At 18.6% G+C, this 21,045-nt stretch overlaps 7 protein-coding genes across 7 annotated transcripts; 3 read left to right on the top strand and 4 right to left on the bottom strand.

Moving 5' to 3' along the window:
* Positions 1-234: 234 nt before the first annotated feature.
* On the bottom strand, positions 235-1,986 carry PADL01_0802700 (mitogen-activated protein kinase organizer 1, putative; the record flags this gene model as incomplete). The annotated part of the gene is made up of 7 exons (XM_028681363.1): positions 235-680; positions 760-953; positions 1,052-1,205; positions 1,311-1,379; positions 1,509-1,574; positions 1,668-1,784; positions 1,935-1,986. 7 exons carry the CDS (start codon positions 1,984-1,986, stop codon positions 235-237), a joined length of 1,098 nt encoding a protein of 365 aa, XP_028537748.1.
* Positions 1,987-3,619: 1,633 nt separating this feature from the next.
* On the top strand, positions 3,620-5,936 carry PADL01_0802600 (filament assembling protein, putative; the record flags this gene model as incomplete). The annotated part of the gene is made up of 2 exons (XM_028681362.1): positions 3,620-5,497; positions 5,700-5,936. 2 exons carry the CDS (start codon positions 3,620-3,622, stop codon positions 5,934-5,936), a joined length of 2,115 nt encoding a protein of 704 aa, XP_028537747.1.
* Positions 5,937-7,081: 1,145 nt separating this feature from the next.
* PADL01_0802500 (conserved Plasmodium protein, unknown function) lies at positions 7,082-10,408 on the top strand (the record flags this gene model as incomplete). The annotated part of the gene is made up of 1 exon (XM_028681361.1): positions 7,082-10,408. The coding sequence occupies one exon, from the start codon at positions 7,082-7,084 to the stop codon at positions 10,406-10,408; it is 3,327 nt and encodes a 1,108-aa protein (XP_028537746.1).
* Positions 10,409-10,914: 506 nt separating this feature from the next.
* PADL01_0802400 (peptidyl-prolyl cis-trans isomerase) lies at positions 10,915-13,002 on the bottom strand (the record flags this gene model as incomplete). Its single annotated transcript, XM_028681360.1, has 1 exon — positions 10,915-13,002. One exon carries the CDS (start codon positions 13,000-13,002, stop codon positions 10,915-10,917), a length of 2,088 nt encoding a protein of 695 aa, XP_028537745.1.
* Positions 13,003-13,788: 786 nt separating this feature from the next.
* On the top strand, positions 13,789-14,115 carry PADL01_0802300 (conserved Plasmodium protein, unknown function; the record flags this gene model as incomplete). The annotated part of the gene is made up of 1 exon (XM_028681358.1): positions 13,789-14,115. The coding sequence occupies one exon, from the start codon at positions 13,789-13,791 to the stop codon at positions 14,113-14,115; it is 327 nt and encodes a 108-aa protein (XP_028537744.1).
* A 1,372-nt stretch (positions 14,116-15,487) lies between these two features.
* Positions 15,488-17,558, bottom strand: PADL01_0802200 (serine/threonine protein phosphatase 2B catalytic subunit A, putative; the record flags this gene model as incomplete). The annotated part of the gene is made up of 2 exons (XM_028681357.1): positions 15,488-17,161; positions 17,493-17,558. The coding sequence occupies 2 exons, from the start codon at positions 17,556-17,558 to the stop codon at positions 15,488-15,490; spliced, it is 1,740 nt and encodes a 579-aa protein (XP_028537743.1).
* A 1,609-nt stretch (positions 17,559-19,167) lies between these two features.
* On the bottom strand, positions 19,168-20,980 carry PADL01_0802100 (conserved Plasmodium protein, unknown function; the record flags this gene model as incomplete). Its single annotated transcript, XM_028681356.1, has 5 exons — positions 19,168-19,263; positions 19,507-19,872; positions 19,987-20,160; positions 20,409-20,680; positions 20,776-20,980. The coding sequence occupies 5 exons, from the start codon at positions 20,978-20,980 to the stop codon at positions 19,168-19,170; spliced, it is 1,113 nt and encodes a 370-aa protein (XP_028537742.1).
* Between the last annotated feature and the right edge of the window lie 65 nt (positions 20,981-21,045).

Genomic DNA, 21,045 nt, shown 5'->3' with positions numbered 1-21,045 from the left:
TATTATAAATATATAATTAAAAGAAACTTTATTATTATTTTAAAAAAAGTTTTTTTTTTGTTGTTGTTGTGTGTATATTTTTAGAACAAATAAAAAAAGAAAACCAAAAAAATAAAATACATATGAAAATATAGAAATATAAAAAAAATAAAAAATACAAACACATACATACATGCATATATATATGTACATATGTTACTTATAATTTTTTTTTTTTGTAAACATTTGATAATGTTAATTGTAATATAACTGCAATATATGTATGTTACCATCTATGTCACCACATACTAATTTATTATTAATATTTTGAAAATCTTTATCTGAAGAATCAATATGTTTTTTTTTTTTTCCATAGTATTTGTATTTATTTAAAATAGATTTATATTTTTCTCTATCGATATATGAATTTTCTGGGAGCATATTTTTATTAACATTTAAATAGTAGGTTGGCTTACCTATATTTAATTGAAAATAAGTATTTTTATAAATGTCAAGATCTTCTTCATACTCTAACTTTTCATAAAAAGTTGTGTTGTTAATTGTATTACTTCTGACAATATCGTAAATTAATATTTCGTTTTTATGTGAACAGGAAAAAATATATTTATTCTTGGTGTCCAACTTGATATTCCTTCTATGTTTGTTATTCACATCTCCTTTATATAACCCAAGAACGGTTCCTACAAAGTTATAAAAAAAAAAATATATATATATGTATATATATATATATATTTATTTATTTATTTATTTATTTATTACCGCTATTTTTCTCCACCAGTTTTATAGTATTGTCTATCAAATTGACACAAAAATAATTCTTGTCATTTGTTATGTCAATACTTAAAATTGATGATTTCATATCATAATTCATAAATTTCCCCATCCTTAAGTCGTAAATTCTCAGTATATTATCAATGCTGCATGTGTATACTTCAAAATCGTCAACAATAAAACTGAAATAAGGGGGGAAAAAAAAAAAAAATATGCATATACATTTAAATTTGATAATATTATAATATTCAATTATATAATTATTTATTTTTTTAATTACTCTGATATCCAATCTTTTGCTTCATTAAATATTTGTAATGGATTATTTTTTTTTTTGAAATCCCTTTCTCTAAAGTCATAAATATTAACGGCATTATTTTTACTGCAGAAGAGTAATTTTTCATTAGTACTTAATCTTATTACATTTATTTTGTCTACATAAAAAAGGAAATATGTATATGTATATTCATATATATATATATATATATATATATATTGAAGCTTATAATGTATGAAAATATTTATTTTTTTTTTATAACCATTTACGTTAATCCTGTTCAATATCTTGTTTGATAGCGTATCCCACAAATAAACATATAAATCATTCCCTTAAAAAAAAAAAATATAAATATATAAATATATAAATATAAATATATATATATATATATATATATATATATATATATAGTATTATATAATAAACATGTCATATATATATCATAGAAACCCTTTCCTACCTGCTGAGAAAAATTTCGTGTTGTCACGAAAAAGAGCTATATCATTTATTCCCTTTTTATGAACATCTAATAATATATAAATAATGAAAAAAATACATATACAAATAATATTATGATTAAATGAATTATTTTATTGTCATAAAATTTTTATAATTATACCTTTATAACTGTTGATATGTAAATGAGTATTTACATTCCATAGACATACTTTATTATCTAGGCTTGAACTAAGAATATAATTTTCATCATCGCTAAATATTATTTTTGTAATACAAGCTGAATAGAAAATAAAATATATATATATATATATATATATTATAACTCTTTCTTATTTCATTTTCTCCACATAGAAAAAAAATTGATATAAGGATGAATATTAATTTTATTTACATATGAATTTTTAATATTTAAGTATATTTTGTTTACCTTTGTGCTCTGATAATTTCCCTACAGTTTCTATATTGACGTTTAGATTCATGATAAAGATATTCTCCCCTTAAGAATAAAACATGACTAATAAAATGATTTTTTTACATTTATATTTGTTTTTTCATATATTTTGAGCCAAGAAAATAAAAATAAAAATAAATAATAATTATATATATATATATAATTTTATTTATGATATTTATCTTAAATATAAGGTACAGGCTTATTTCTTATATAAATATAATTTGAAAAATTAACGACATTTTTTAAAGTATTTTAAAAGATTTAAGGTTTTATTATCAGAGAAATTTAAAAAAAAAAAAAAAAAAAAAAAAAAAAAAAGATAGTATATATATATACTCTGATCCTATGTCATATATACCTTTTTATATGAATATGTCATCATTCTACTTTCAGAAGATATTAATAAAATATACATTTTAAAAAATATATAATATATATATATTTATGTATGTATGTACGTATGTGTGGATTTACTAATTAATATTTTTATATTTATTTTTTTTAAATGTGGTTGTAGGGTTTAAATAAGTGAACTCTTCATATTCATAAAATGAAAAAAAAAAAAAAAAATATATATATATAATATACACTTTATAAGATCTTATAAATGCACCATATCTGCAGACAGTATTAGAAATATGTATTTTTTTTTTTTTTTTTTATTAAATAATAAGAATGATGTGAAAAATAAAAATAAAATACAATATGTTAAAAAAATATATTCTCATTATTATATGTATATAATAAGTATATTATCTCCTTATGGGTAACATAAATTTTTTTTTTTTTTTTTTTTTTAAATGAATGAAAATATTCTCTTGAATAAATTTTATTCAAAACATACAAACATAATATACATGCGTATATATTAATAATATTTTTTCATGGAAAAAATACATATATATATATTTTTTTTTTTTTTTTTTTTGTTATATATATATAATACGTATTTATTTTCTCCTTATTTTTGTATATTTAATGATATTATAAATATGTATATTAGATATATATCATTTTGATTGATATATTTAATATATTACATTGTATATATGTTTTGTAATTTATATTTTATTTTATTTTTATTTTTTTTTTTTTTGTTGTAAATGTGTACCACCCCCATGGTATATACAGGACGATATAATTTTTTTTTATTATATCATTATTAAAGCATGAGTTTTAAAGGTTTAATTTTTTTTTTCACATATTAAAAATATATATATATATATATATATGTAGTCATCTATTATTATGATTATATATCTGTATATAATTTAAAAAAAAGAAAAAAAAAGCATATCTTATTCATGCCTTTTCACTTCATATAATTCTTTCCTTTTCTTTTTTTTTGTGTTGTTTATTATAATAATATTTTTGAAACCCTTGGAATGTGTTTATATCTGGGTTATACATTTTATTATAAACTTTTTTTTCTATAGACACTTGATAATATATTTTTTATGGTATCATATATATATATATATATATATATATGTTTGTGTGTATGTATTTGTATATTTCTTTCTGTTTGGTTTTCTCTTTCCAATTTTTTTTTTTATATATTTATTTTTTTGTGCATTGTAAAATGATCACTTGAATATATATATATATATATATGTATATATATAGATTATCATATTTGTATAGTATATTCTCATATAATGTTTTATAATAAAGAGAATCACAATAATAATAATAAAAAAGATCCAGAGATTTTTAAGAAAAGGGACGATAATTTCTCGACATATAAAGAAAGCATATACAGTTTCAATAATAGCAGTTCATCATCTTGTGAAGAAAAAAAAGATAATATAAATAATAAAAGTAATATAAATTATTTTGTATATACTTCTGAATTTGAAGAACTATATAAAGATAAAGCTAAAGATTTTTTGGGAGATATAAATAATACATATAATAAACAAAAAAAAGAAAATTCATTTTATAGAAAGAATAGTAACCTTTCTCAAAATACGGAAGAATATAGCAGTAACAATTTTGCAACTAGTCATAATATAAATATTGAAAAGAAAAATTTTTATAAGAAGAAGAAATCAACAAAGGATAATAAAAAAAATAAGGAAATTAATAATCAATATATAAAGGATAAAGGTGAATTGTATAAGGATCATAAGTTAAACAATAAGAGTAATCATAAACATATAAAAGAAGAGGAAAAAGAAGAGGAAAAAGAAGAGAAAAAAGAAGAAAAAAAAGAAAAAAAAGAAAAAAAAGAAAAAAAAGAAAAGGATAAAGTACAAGTAGATATAGATATAGACGTAGACTTAGAAGAAGAAAAGGGAACAGTAAGACCACAACAGGTATATCCAAAAAATATAGAATTTAAAAAACAAAAACAATTACAAGAAAAAGAAAAAGAAAAAGAAAAATTGCAAGAAAAAGAACAATTACAAGAACAAAGTTATTCAAAACCATATAATTTTTCATACGAATTAGAAAATAATTTGTTTGAAAAAAATATGAATAATTCTCTTAATCTTACAAGAAATAATATAATGAATTTTTGTGACTACAATAAAATGAATAAACCACTTTATGAAGCATTAAATAAAAATTATGTTAATATGAATAATGCTAGTCATGTTAATAGTATGGATAGTATAAATCAAGCATATAACATAAATAAAATGAATAATATGAATAATATGAATAATATAAATAGTGTGAATAATACGACCAATTTAAATCATATAAGTGATACAAATAATATGAATAATATGAACAATGTTCATAACTCACATTATAATAATCCATCTACACATCTTAGTAACATTAAACATATAAACAGTATGAATAACCTACGAAATAATAATGATATTATTTTTAATGATGAAGATATATTTTTTAATTCTAAAAGAATAGGCATGGATAAAGGATCAAATGTTAAAAAGACAACTCTTATATATAATTCCAAGAAAAAGAACAGTATGAATCTTGAAAAAAATGAAAGTATAATATTTAATCATGGTTTTAAGAACCCTGTTGATATGAATGATAAATGTATAAACAACAATACTAAGATTAAGATAAAAAGATTATGTGAAAAAATTGAAGGATTTGAAAAAGAAATAAAGAATGAAATTCTCCAAAAAAAAAATGTAGAAAAAGAAAAAATTTATATTATCAGAGAAGCTATTAATAAACTTGAAAAAAATCTAAATAATGAAATCAAAAAAAGAATAGAACATAATAGAAATATTCAAAATATATTTTCATCTGAAATTTTAAAAGTACAAGAAAAAATAGAAAATGTTGTACACGATAAAGTAAATGAAATTGAAAATGCTATAAAAGTTTTAAATGATAAAATTAATACTATTAGTTCTAATATAGAAAATGAAAAAGTTAAATGTATTCAATCATTAGAAAAAAAAAATAATCATATTGCACAAGAATTTGCAGTGCTCCAGTCAAACTTTCAACAAGAAAAAGTTCATAACAAGGAGAAAGAAAATAATATTTGTAAAAAGTTGGAAGACATTGAAAAAAAAAACGAGGAAAAAATAAATACAGAGAAGGTAACAAATAAATAAATAAATAAATATATATATATATATATATATATATATATATGTATGATAAATATTCCTTTGTCGGTTATCTGTGTGTGTAAATATAAACATTTATTTTTTTTTTTTTTTTTTTTTTTTTATAATCAACATATATGGGCAGTTATATATATATATATATATATATATATTTATTTATTTTATTTTTTAGAATATACGGGATAGTAAGTACCAAGAAATTATATCATACATAGAAGAAATAAAACGAGAGAAGAAAGGAAAAAATGAGAACTTTCAAAATTTTGTGCTAGAAGAAATAGCAACAATAAAAAATGGATTAATTATGGAATCGCAAGCAAGAGAAGCAGCAGATGATGATATTGTTCAAGCAGTAAATCATTACACAAAGGCATTACAAGATTCATTAAGACTAATAAATTCTAACTAATATATAAATAAATAAATATATATATATAATATATATGTATATATTTTTTATTTTTATTTTTATTATTTTTTATTTTATTTTATTTTTTTTCTTGTCCGCTCTTAACATTCAAAAAAAAAAAAAAATATATTTGTATCTTTTGAAATAAAAAGAATAATATATATAAATAAATAAATATATATATATATATATATATATTATTAACAAAATATTAAATATAGTTTTATCTTATTTTTTTTTGAAGTGTTGCAAAAATTATTATATGCTTAAAAGAATAATATATACAACTAGAGCATATAATATCATATATATATAATAAATACATGTATATATCATATATTTTTTATTTTATTTTATTATTGTTATTTTATTTTTTTAGTATATATAAATAAATATATATATATATATATATATATAAATTCTTTTGATTTTTATATATTAAAAATTAATTGTAGTTAAATTGAAAAAAAGCGCATAAAATTAAATGTTATAATATATATTATATGTGACATTGTATTGATATTAATTAATTGTAAGTATGGAGGAAAAAAAAAAAAAAATTATTCTGCTTATTTTTTTATATGGAACACTAATAGAAATATATATATTATTATAATATATATATATATTTATATATCCTTTTAATTACAAGAAATTTATATTTTAATTAATAAACCTTATATATAATAGTATACTCTAAGATAAATAGATAAAATTAAATATATAGAGAGAATTAATTTATACATATATATATATATATATATATATATATATATATATATATATGTATATTTTTTTATTTTTATTTTTATTTTTTTTATTTTTTGGATGTTTGAAAAAAAAACATTTTGTTGTAGTATTATAATAATTAACTGATTAATAAAAAATTAAATAATTACAAAATATCGTACGACATGACAGTCACTTTTATTTTTTCAATTACAAAATAAATAAATATATATAAATAAATATATATATATATATTATAACCTTGATAATATAATTATGAAAAATATAGAATCAAATACAAACTATATAAAAATAAATAATATATTTAACTCTCCTTAGATATTTATAATTCTTTTAAAGGTTTCTATATATATATATATATATATAATAATATTAAAATTATAGAACCTTTAAAAATGGAGAGTTGTGATGATGATATAACAATAAGAAATAAAAAAAAAAAAACAAAAAAATTGAAGAATGTTAAGGATTCATTATGTTTGTATGAATCAAACCATAAGAAAAATATTTTATCCATCAAAAATAAGAAACTGTTGAAAAATAAAAAGAATAAAAAAAACAAAATGGTAATTAAAATTAAAAATAAAAAGGACAATGATGATAGTAGTATAGAAAAAAGAATTATCAAAAATATTGCTATCCCATCTGATGATAAATATGAGGAGGATATAACAAATTTAAATATTAAAAAAAAAAACAAAATATCAAAATTGTCAAAAATATCAAAATTGTCAAAAATATCAAAAATATCAAAAAAATTAAAAAATTCTATGAAAGACACAATGGTCGTCGAAAAGAAAAAAAAAAAAAAAAAAAAAAAAAAAAATGATAATTATTATTCCAATTCATTTATCGATGAGGATGAAATAATAACAGACAACGAAGAAAGGATTATGGAAAGCATTGAGAATGACCATGTGTCATATACAAATGATAAGAATGATGAAGAATATTCATCTGTAAACTTTATGAAATTTTTAGAAAATTCTAATGATAAAGAGAAGGAATTAAATAAAAAGAAAAATAAAAAGAAGAAAAATAAATTGAGCGATGATAATAATAATATCCATTATGGTGACGACGATGATGATCATCATAATGATGGTGGTGATGATGTTCATGACTTGTATCAATACTACTCATTAAAAGACGATATGTATAAACTAAACAAAGAAAACAAAGAAAAAATAGAATTGACTGACTTAATTTATTCAAATGATAATTTCTTTAGTCAGGGTCTACAAAAAGATTTAAATTTTCTAGAGAACGAACAAAATAAAAAGAAAGGAAAGAAACATCTATCCTTTATAGAAGAACAAAAATTTAATACTACAGTAGGATATATTCAGAATGTAAAATTATTAAATAAAATGAATAAGGCATATAATGTAATTCAAAATTCAAGCAAGATAGAATTTGGAAGGCAAAAGGAAAAAAAAGGAAATCAAGGTGACGAATTTTTAAACAAGAAATTAATTAAGAGGTTTTTAAAAAGAAAAGAAAAGATACAGAATGAAATATATGATAATAATAATAATAATAATAATAATAATAAAAATAATAATAAAAATAATGATGGTGATGATAATATGTTGGAGATGCATATGGTTGATAAGAACCATTTAAATAAATACGATAAACAAACCAATGTTTATAATCAAAATAAAGAGAAAATAATAAAGAGAGACCATAAGAATGAAGAAGAATTTAATATATATAATTTTGAAGAAGAAATGAAAATGAATTTAATTAAATCTAAAATGTTACACATATCAGAAGATCTATTAAGAACTGAGAAAGAAAAGAAACGAGAAGAAATAAAAAAGATTGCTCAATTAAAACTTTTATTATCAATAGAAAATAGAAAGAATCGTTATAGAAAAAAAATAAAATCTAAATCTTATAGAAAATATTTAAGAATTAAAGAAAAAAAAGAAGAAGGAAAAATTATGAAGAAATTATATAATGAACATCCAGATATGATTAAAGATATAATTAACTATGAGAAAGAATATGCTGAAAAAAGAAATTTAATAAATAATATCAAAAAAAAAAAAACTATAAAAACACTTAATCGTTATAAAAATGAACAACTAAGAAAAGAAATCTTGAAAAGCATACAAAATGATAAAGAAGAAAAAAATATGTTAAAAAAAATTATAGAAAAAACAGCTTTGAATGAAGAAACAAATGAAGATAATAATATCATACATGATGATGATGACACCATGTCAGAAGATAGTGATGAAATATCTTCAAATGATGATGATCAAAAAAATCATTCTGATACATATTCAAATGAAAATATAAAAAATCATGACGATCTGGATGATAAAAAGAGAAAAAATAAAATTTATGATGAATTTAAAAAAAGAAATTTGTTAAGATTCTCATTTGTTAAGAATGCAGAAGAGAATAAACAAAATGAAGAAATGTATAATAGGAGAAAGGATATATTAAAAAAATTGGAAAATAAAAATAAAAATAAAAATAATATGGATAATATATATAATGATGATGATGAAGAAGATAATTCTTTGGCTTCCTTTTCTTCAGATGAATTAGTGAAGAATGATGAGGAGAGCCACATTTTATTCTCTAAAAATAAACTTTCTGATTTTAGTCATAAAGAATTATTGAAAGCTAAAAAGGAATTAAAAAATGACATTGATTTTTTAAATAGTTTGAAGAAGACAAATATATTGCATATTGATGATGTAAATGGTGATGTAAATGGTGATGTAAATGATGATGTAAATGGTGATGTAAATGGTGATGTAAATGATGATATAAATGATGATGTAAATGATGATGTAAATGGTGATGTAAATGATGATGTAAATGGTGATATAAATGATCATATAAATAATCATATAAATGATCATATAAATGATCATATAAATGATCATATAAATAATCATATAAATAACCATACAAATAACCATATTAATGGTCATGTTATGAATGATTCTATAAGTGTTGATACTCATTTAAGTCCTAGTGAATATAAAAAAAATGATGTCAAGGATAAAGAAGATATAAAAGGTTCTAGCAAGACAAAAAAAAACAAATCTGAAAATAATCGTACTACTATTAATAATAATAATAATAATTTAGATGGAGAGGGGTGTGGAAAAAAAAAAAATAATAAAGTCATAGAAAATAGTTTGAAAAATATTAATAAAGTTAATAATGAAGAGATTTTAGAATCATATTGTGAAAAAATGAATGTATATAACTTTGAAAATAATGTATATGAAGATTATATAAATCCTAAGAATGATGATATAAAAGAAGATGAAGAACTATACGAATTAAGTGATGATGAAAAAATAAAAGATATTGAAGTTAATAACAAAGAGTGGTGTAATTATAATACATTATTAGAATTAGAAAAAAATAAAATAATGAAAGAAAAAGAAATTATTGAAAACAAAAAAAATAAACCATTACATACAATAACACTTCATAATAAAAAAGATAAAAAATTTGATAAGTATTATGTAGACAAAATACCATATCCATATGATAAACATGGATATGAAAAAACATTAAATATAAATATAAATAAAGAAATTAATGATTTATCAGCATATAAACAATTAATAACACCACAATATTCAAACAAAGTAGGAAATGTAATTTCTCCATTAGTTAAAAATCCATTTGAATTAGCAAATATATTTACATTAAAAAGAAAAAATCAAAAATCCAAATTGTAGATTTTTTTTTAATATATAGTAAAAATATTTTTAATATATAGTAAAAATATTTTAAATATATAGTAAAAATATATTTTATATATATTTAATTTGTTTATATATATATATATATGGATCCATACAGCTACATATCAAAAAAATTAAAAAATTAAAAGATATGATATATTTATATTTATTTATTTTTTTGTAACCTGACATATAACAATATTATATAACTTCAAATTTATTTTTAAGCTTCTTTTATTTTGAGTTTATATATGTAGAAATCAAAAAAAAAAAAAAAAAAAAAAATACATAAATATTTTAACATATATATATATATTTAATTATTTATACCTTTTTTATTTAATCCAAATTATATATTACTTTAATATTTATTTAAAGGAATAAAAAAATTAAACATATATATCATTATAAAAAAAAAGAAAAAAAAAAAAAAAATGTTTCATACGTTTTAAGTAAAATAATATATATATATATATATATATATGTATATTTTTTTTTTTTTATGATGGATTTTCAAGCTGCTTTCTAATTTCCAGTGTATGCTTATTAAAATATCGATCCAACTTTTTATTATATATTTTATTTCTTTGATTAATATAATTTTTGAATATTCCTTCTTTTTCTTTTCTCTTCCTACTAATTTTACTTCTTAACTCTTGTTGTTTCTTACAGAATTCTACAACTTTATTTTTATCATATTCATTACCTTTTGTATTTTCATGATTTAATAAATTAACATTATAGAAATTTGATCCATATATATTTTTTTTCTCATCATATATTTTTCTGTTGATTGAGAAATTAAATTTTATTTTTTTGTATAAATTTGTATCATTATCTAGTTCGTATGTATCGTCTTTTTTCTTATTTTTTTTAAGCATTATTTTTTTAACGTTAAATGCGCTAGTATTATAGAGTTTATCTCGTTTGTAATTATTATCATTATTTCCATCAACATATGTATTATTATTATCATCAATGTGTGTATTATTATTATTATTATTATCATCAATGTGTGTATTATTATTATTATTATTATCATCAATGTGTGTATTATTATTTGTTTTTTCCCTTGCATTATTTATAATATCCTCCTTCTGTTCATCTAATATACTTCCTGTTTTTTCTTGATCCCCTTTCTGTTTTACTCCTTTAGAATGCACATCTGTTATATTAACATTTTTCTCATATTTATATTTCATGTACTCATCAAAACGATGAGTGCTTGCTAGACCTATCCTCTCATGCATTTTTTCTTTTTTAATTTCCATATGATTAAACATTTTAGATTGATTGATTTTCATTTGTATGTTTAATAACTTCCTTTCTCTATCTGTCATTTGTTTGTTAAGATAATTTTCATGATTATGAAATGATGACGATGATGGTGATGATAGTTCATACATTTGTTGCATAGAACAATCTACGTGTTTTTGATTTTTATTATAATTTTTATCATTCTCTTTAAACGATTTATAATTTTGAAAATCCTTTTGTTCTTTATCAAAATAATCACTCTTGATATTATCATTCTGAAGAGTATCATCATTTTTTTTTTTTTGTTTTTTTTGTTCCATTAAATTGTTATCATTTTTAATATGATCATCTATTTGTTGAAATATTTTATTTAATAATATAATTCCTCTTTGTTTCTCATTAATATTTTCATTGTTAAAATTGTCATATGATTTTTTTTTTATAGTATAATCGTCATAAGAATGGTTATATGTATGTTGTTCATATATAAAATTATTATCATTATTATTATTATTATCATTATTATTATTATTATCATTATTATTATTGTCTCCATTTGCTATATCATGTTGTACAGATTGTTTGACTGACATTTCAAACATATGATTAATATACATTTGTCTTGATGATATTTTTTCTTTTTTAAAAAATGCTTCATTTACTTCATTACAGTCAGATATATACAAATGAACTTTTGGAGTTCCATTGTTATAAGTAGGCAACATTTCTATAGCTCTTAATATATGCATATTTTTTATAACTTGTCCTATAATAATATTTTTATTATTATATGAATATGTTTTATTTAGAGTTATTTTAAATATGGATGAATATTTTTTATCTTCAATTTGTATCATGGTTAATAAACCTGCACATGTATGTTTTCTCTTACTATATTCTTTATTATAATAATTTCCATATATACATTCTACTTTTTCATATTTATTTGTTTTATTCTTTTTCATTTTATTTTTTAAAGAATTATATATATTATCTATAGAATTATAATCATCATAATTATCATCATTATTATTATTGTTATTATTTATATTATTCTTATTATAATATGATTGATCATCATTTATATTTATTTTATTTCTTAAATATCCAGTCTTTATACATTTTCCTTTTTTTATTTTCTCGATCTTACAATTTTTATAACTTAAAATCTCATTAGAATATATACTATGATAGTCTTGACCCTTACATAAACTTAAAAAATTATTTACGGATTTTTTTATTTCTTCATCATTAAATAATTCAAAATAAACCTTACCAAGAGTAATACGATTGATACTAAATTCCAGAAAAACATACTTTTTCTTTTTCATTATTAAAAATATAAATAAAAAATAAATATATACAAATAAATATATATATATATATATATATAATATTTATGTATTTATTTTTTTATTTTAACCAAAAAAAAAAAAGTAGTCATTACATTTTAAATATATTTTTATTTTAACATTTTTTACTGGTCATGTTTCAATAAAATAAATAATTATATATATATATATATTATATATATGTTGACCCTGCTTATAAAAAAATATAATTAAATATAATTTTTTTAATTATTTAATTATATATAACAAATAAAGTTAACAATAATTAAATTATAAAAAAAAAAAAAAAAATATATATATATATATATAATATATTTATTATTTATTTTATTATTATTTTTTTTTTGTATACATATCAGAATATGTATGGTATAAAATATAAGGGCAGTAGGTGAAAACGATAAAAAATATAAAAAAAAAAATATATATATATATATATATATATATTTATATATTATATATTGTCATTCTATGTGTATTATTATATATATATTATATTTTATATTTTTTATATATATTTTATTTTTTATTTTTTTTTTTATTTCTTAATAACCATCACAGGGAAAGAAAAACGTAATTTAAAAAGCGCTTGCACAGTAGAAGAATTAAAGGACAACATAAAAAAAAAAAAAAAAAAAAAAAAAAAATATATATACATATATATATATGTATATATTTTTATTTATATAATTTCTTATTGTTGTATTTATTTTGCTTATTATAAACTTTATGCTCATTACGTATTTTTTTTTCTTTTAAAATATCATGGAAATTCAAAAGAGATATGAATACTCACCACTTGAAGAAATATTTTTTTCAAGGAAAATAAAAAATATACAATTTTATGAAGATATAGAAGAAGATAATAAAAATAAAATAAATGCAAATAAAAATATTAACAAAATAAAAGATGAATTATTAAATACTAACATCTCTTTAGACAGTTGTCAAAAACTTAAGGATTATTATTTCAATACAAAAAATACAAAAAATATACAAAATTATTTTTTCTTCTATGATTATAGAAAGTGTATATATAATGTAGATGGAAATATATATATACAAAATAATCCATTCAGCATATTAAGTTAGTCACACATAAATATATATATATATATATATATATATATGACATACAAGTATTTATATTTTCATATATATATATTTCTATTTATAGGTGATAATAAAAAACGTGATGATAGATTAACTAAAAATATAAAAGTGGAAAACTACAACACATTTGCATATGCATATAATATATAGATATTATTATATATATGATGCTGTTTTTATAATGTAAGATTAATTGAATATACAATAATTTCATTATCCTTTAATAGTCTTGCAAATTATATATATATATATATATATATATATATATATATTTTATTTTTTTGTACAATATTTATATAATTAATTTTTTTCTTAAGATGTTTTTTTTTTTTTTTATTATTTTATTTTATTTTATTTTTGTCATACGTTTAGACATTAAAAAAAAAATTAAACGTATTTTTATTTATATATTAAAAATATTATGAAAATATAACCAGGAAAAAAAAAAAAAAAAAATTGATACATAATTTTTATATTATATCTAATTTATAAGCATTATAATTTGAAGAAATATATGCATAAAAAAATATATATATATTAATAAATATATATATGCTTAATAAGTGGTTAATAAAGTTTTATACATATAAATATGAATAACATAATATATATACACATAAGTAGATGATAAAAGGCAAAATATAATATATATTTTATATATATATATGTTCTATGTACACATTAAAAACTATTTTATAAACTTTCTTTTTATATTTTAATTAAAAAATTATTATATGTAAATAAAAATATATATATATATTATCATAAGTGGATTGCCACATAAAAAGAAATGAATATTAAAAAAAAAATATATATATATATATATTTTAAAAATGCAATAATTATATGTATATATATATATATATATATATGTTGTATTTGTGGGGAGGTTGCATATACCATATATATTTATGTGTATTAAAATAATCCTGGTATTTATTTTGATTTAATTTGATTTATTTTTTATTTTTTTGTACACATGCATTTTATATATGACCAAATGAAATAAAAAAGAAAATACATAAACAAATAAAATAAGACATACACATATATATATATATATATATATATATATATGTGCTGATTTAATTTCTTGGGATATAATTCCTATTATGTGTTCTTTAAAATTTCTTTCATTTTTGAAGGTGTATTGCGAAAATTATTATATATAAGATATAAAAATATGTATATATTTATGTATACAAATTGTATTGTATATTCTTCTATTTCTATGTAATATGATTTTCTTATTTTATCATATTTTTTTACATTTTATTTGTGAATACTCATTTATCAGTCCATCCACACAAATATATTAATTTATTTTATTATTTTATTATTTTATTATTTTTTATTCGTTGGATGGCCTCTTTTCATTAATACTATCAATTTCTTTAACCTTTGTAAATTTTTCGAGCTCATTTTCTAATCCCTCTTTTCCACTTAATAATAAACCTACAGGTATTCTATAACCAGGACTACATCCTTTTAGTTGCACAATCAATTCATTTTCTTTCCTCAAGGTTCTAAAAACTCTCATTAGTCTTCCTACAGATTGTACTTTTTTTCTTAGAGTATCCGTTCTTTCTTTAGATACTTGTCCTTCATCTTTCTTTTCTCTTTCATCATCATCATTATTATTATTATTATTTTTGAAGAATGCATTTTCTTCATTATAATTATTTTGTCCTTCTGAAAGATCATATGATTGATTATTATCTTGTGCATTATAATTTGATGGTATTTTATTTTTTCTGTCTTTATCTTTTTTATGACCATCATAAGTAATATCATCAAAATTGTTGTTATTATTACTGTCATTTGTATATTGATCATTGTCTTCATATTCTACATTATCCTCGTTATTATTAATATTCATGTCATTCATTCTTTTATTATTCTCTTCAATATAATTTAAAATTTGTATTACTTCTTTAGGTAGTACGATATCGTTTATACCTTCATCAGTATCATTCATACTACAATTTAAAAGAGAATATAACATCTCTGTAACTTTTTCACTTACAAATGGTAAAGACCAGGTAAATAAATTCATAAAATTAGGTAAGTGATAAGGATGAGGTGAAAAACTAAACTGTTGTATATTTAATGTGTTACTATCAAATTTTAAAACTGCACCTTTGTTGTTATATACATCACAATAATTAGGTGCTGAAAATATAGTTATAACTATTGGAAATCCAGTCTTTAAATTTGTCTGATGCATTTTGTATCCTTCAAGTTGAGCTTCATGAGCTCTTATTATTGATAATAATCCATTTTTTTCTAAAAATGTTGTAGCTGCGTTGTAACCAAAAAAATAACTACAGCCTCTTATGTCATTAGGAAAATATGATTCAGTTTGTATAGTATGTTCTTCTTTATCTTCATCAATAGGATCTGACCATAAGATGTCACAGAAAATTCCTGAACGAGGTGGTTCTTGAAATCTAGTAAATGAACATATTTGATTCAATAATATTAAATCAGGAGATAAACCACCATGGACCCCTAAAAATTTACCATTGATTACAGCTGATAAAGGTATCGTATCAAAAGATTCCATAAAAGCATAATATACTACTATATCATATTTATATTCACATTCATCTCTAAAATTAAAAAATGTTGTCATTTGACGACATTCATGATTTCCTCGTATTAACCATATACGATCAGGGAAATTTATTTTTAATGCATATAATAATAATAATACTTCTATACTAAAAGAACCTCTATCTACATAATCTCCTAAAAATAAAAATTGAGTATGGTCAGGATTACCTCCTACTTCCAATAATTTTAATAAATCATAATATTGACCATGAATATCTCCAACTATTGTTATTGGGTCCTTTAATCTTAATAAATTCGGTTCATTGCTTACTATATCTATCACTTTTTTAATTATATCTAAACAATCTTCTTTCCTAATACGTCCCTCCTTTTTTAAATGATCTCTTAGAGCTTTATAATCTGGTGGTTCTTCCGTTCCGTTTGGATATAGCAGTTCTAAGCTTAACGGCTAAATAAAAAATAAAATAAAATAAAATAAATAAATAAATAAAAAAAAAAAAAAAAAGTAATATGAACAAAATTAAGAAAATTATGAATTGTTCATAATTTATCTTTTTTTTTTTTTTTTTTAATATATTTTGGCTAGCTAGTATATGAAATATAAATAAATAAATAAATAAATATATATATATATATATATATATATGTGTGTGTTCCAAATTACAAATGTATATTATATATTTATGAAAATGTTAAAGTTATAAATATAAAATAAAAACCAAAATTAGACATAAATATTCATAATGATAGATAAAATTTTCAATGAGTATTCTTCTTACTTTTGCTGGTGGAGGCTCAACATCCTTCACTTGTCTATCATTCTTTGGATCAGGCAGTGGTTCCATAATTTTGTTTATATATATATATGTATATTTATTTATAGATAATTATATTTACTTTCTTTTTAAATGGTTTATTTTTTTTAATTATTCAAAAAGGAAAAAGAAAAATAAATAAATTAATAAATAAATAAATTAATAAAAAAAAAAAAAAAAAGAAAACACTTATTAATCTTTCCTTTTATTTTTTACATTATTAATAAGAAGTTTTTTTTTTTTTGTTTAATAAAAAAAGACGTATATATTGAATTCAAGACTAATGACAAATGCATTTTAGTGAAATTATAGAACGGAACATCAAAGAAATATAAAAATTTTTGACAAAAATAAATTAAAATAAATGTAATAAAATATATATATATGTATGTAAAAATGGGTATTTATATAAAATATATAATTAATTGTAATATATATAAATGCACATATAGTACTTGCAATCTGAAAAAAAAAAATATATATATATATATATATTATATATGTATATGTTCCATTTTTTTTTTTTTTTTTTTTTTTTTTTAAATTATATCTTTGTATTATATATATATATATATATATATATATATATATTCACATTATATACTGCTTATATAATATATTTATACATATATATATATTTTTGTAAAAAAAAAAAAAAATTGCACAAATATGAATATTCATGTGTGTGCGCATGTTGTTAGACCATTATATATATAAAGTGTACAAAAAAAAAAAAAAAAAAAAAATTATGGAATATAACATGTAAATGATATATAAAGAAATAAAAAAATTGAAAATCGTATATTTATAAAATATACAATTTATCATAATTTTTTATATGTGATGTAATTATTTGTAAATAATACTTAGTATTATACAATTCAGACATGAAATTTTATAGTATTGTTAAAAGGAACACAGAAAAATTAAATAGACTAAATATATATAAATAATTTATATTTTGATATATTTTCGTGTCCATAAGGCTTTTTTATAAAAAGATTCTTATAAAAATAAAAAAAAAAAGAAAAAAAAAAAAAAACGTGACCTAAAGTCATTCTTTAACTTCATAAAAGGTATATAAGAACAATAAGATGAATATATATATGAATATATATTTTTATATACTTTCTCTTTTTTTTTTTTTTTTATATATGAAAACATATGATCAATTATATTTTTCCATTTTTATATTTTAGTAGTACATTTAAAAGTTCGTATAAAAATAATTTAAAAAAAATATATTTTATGTGTTCTTATTATACAAATACATACACATACATATATTAAAATATATATTATTAGTATTGCATTGGTTAGGAACTTACAAATGTATTTTATTCTATGTATTTTTATTTTAATTATATAACTTAATATTTATAATAATTTTCAATTTCTTTAATTTATCATACAACATGATCATTTTTGAAAATAAAATAAATTAAATAATAACTATACATAAAATGCATACATATATATATATATATATATATATATGTTAGATAATAATAACTGTAAATGTACATAAAAAAAAATTATCATGTAACTCTCATAAGATTTGATTAAACGTTTTAATGTATATGATGTATTTTCTATACACCTATATATCTTAAAAAAGACAGCATAATAATAACATTCTTCAAATGTGTAAACAAATACTTTTTATTCTGTTCATATTATTTTCAAGTTTTCGAACCAGTCTCATTGCTTCTGGGTTTTGGACAAATAAATAAACCTATCATTAATGTATGAAATGAAAATTAAATAATTATACATATATATATATATATATATATATATATATTTATATATTTATATATATTTATTTATTTATATATGTATACTTTTTTTTTTTTTTTTTTTTTGGAATGTCTAAATATATTATGAACAAGTCAGGTAAAATAAAATAATAAAATTTTTTTTTTTTTTTTTTTTTTTTTTTTTTTTTTTTTTAAACAGCTATCTCTCCATTTATTACCTTATTTTCCAATGGATTTAAATAAATATTATTTTCGGTATGTGTTTGATTAGAAATATTTGTACAAAAATGAGTAAATGTAAGAATGCTTTTTTCTAGTTGATTTAAATGAGACAGGAATAAATGAACGTTTTTATTTGTTTCTTTAAATTGTTCATTGTTTTGTTTAATATATGTATGATCATTTTTTTTATTTCCATTTAAATTATATGATATATTAAATTTTATGGTGTCTTTTTTTGTTTGTTCATTCAATTTGAGTTCACTTAGACGCCTTTCTTCTTTTTGAAAATTCTTTATAAAGTATTTGATGAAATCTTTATTGTTTAAGGAATTAAAGGATTTATCTTCGATTTGTTTTTTTATCTTTATATGAATGAATTAGCAAATAAAATGAAAAAGAAATATATATATATATATATATATATATATATTTACATTTATGTATATATGTATGTATGTTTATTTTTTTATTTTTACTTGGTAAATATTTTTTAATAATATGTGCCTCTCCGATTTTTCAGTCTCGTTGCTATTATTAAGGTCAATTTGCTTTTTTAATATTAAATTAATGTTTTTTAAAATTTCTTCTAAACACAAAAAGTTTGTCTTTTTATGTTCTATGGTGTTTTTATATATATCTAGAATTATATCCTTCAAAGGTGCAAATATATATATATATTAAATTTAAAAATGGATATATGAATTATTAATTGAATGAATAAAATAAATAATACATATATATATATATATATATATATATTTTTGTAATTATTACCTCGTGAGTGATATTATTTGTGGAATAATTTTTCATCTGATCAGATGTTTTTCTTAATTTTATTTTTTTTTATTATTTTAGATTGGCTTGTATTATTTTGGTTCAATACATTTTCATATTTGACTTCCTCTATTTTGTCATCATGAATTTTGTTATATTCGTATTGGTCTGTATATATATTTTCTTCTTGTTGATAAATATTTTCATCATATGGATCTTCATTTTCTAAATTTCCATTGATTATTTCTTCATCTAGAATATAATCCTGGTAATCTTTTTTTTGGTTTTTTAAACTATGTTGATAAAATATTGACGTATGTTCATTTTCTTGATCATTAAAATTATTATCTCCAATATTTGATTTACTTTTGTGATTATGTTCAGAAGATTTTGTTTCTACATAAAAAATATAGGAAGAAAGGTACATGAGTAAATTTTGATTAATTCTGTAGTTATTATTTGTGTTCATATGATTTTTATTATATTTTTACCTTTATTGTACATATTAAGAATGTTATCATAAATTTCTGATTTTATTTGTAGCACTTCTTGAACGCTACTCGCACACGTATTTAATTGTTTTTCTGTTTTTTCATATCCTATTTGATTTTCATTATTGTTTGTTAAAGAGATATTAATCTCTGTTTCTTTTGTTTCGTCATAATTTTTTTTAAAAGGCAGTTGCATTTCTTCCATAGCAAGACATCAAAAAATATGCTATATATATATGTATGTATGTATGTATGTATGTATGTATGTAT

The sequence above is a fragment of the Plasmodium sp. gorilla clade G2 genome (genome assembly GCF_900097015.1).
Source record: "Plasmodium sp. gorilla clade G2 genome assembly, chromosome: 8".
Taxonomy (NCBI): domain Eukaryota; phylum Apicomplexa; class Aconoidasida; order Haemosporida; family Plasmodiidae; genus Plasmodium; species Plasmodium adleri (nom. inval.).
The sequence above is the reverse complement of the archived record's forward strand: the minus strand, read 5'-3'. Positions and strand labels throughout refer to the sequence as shown.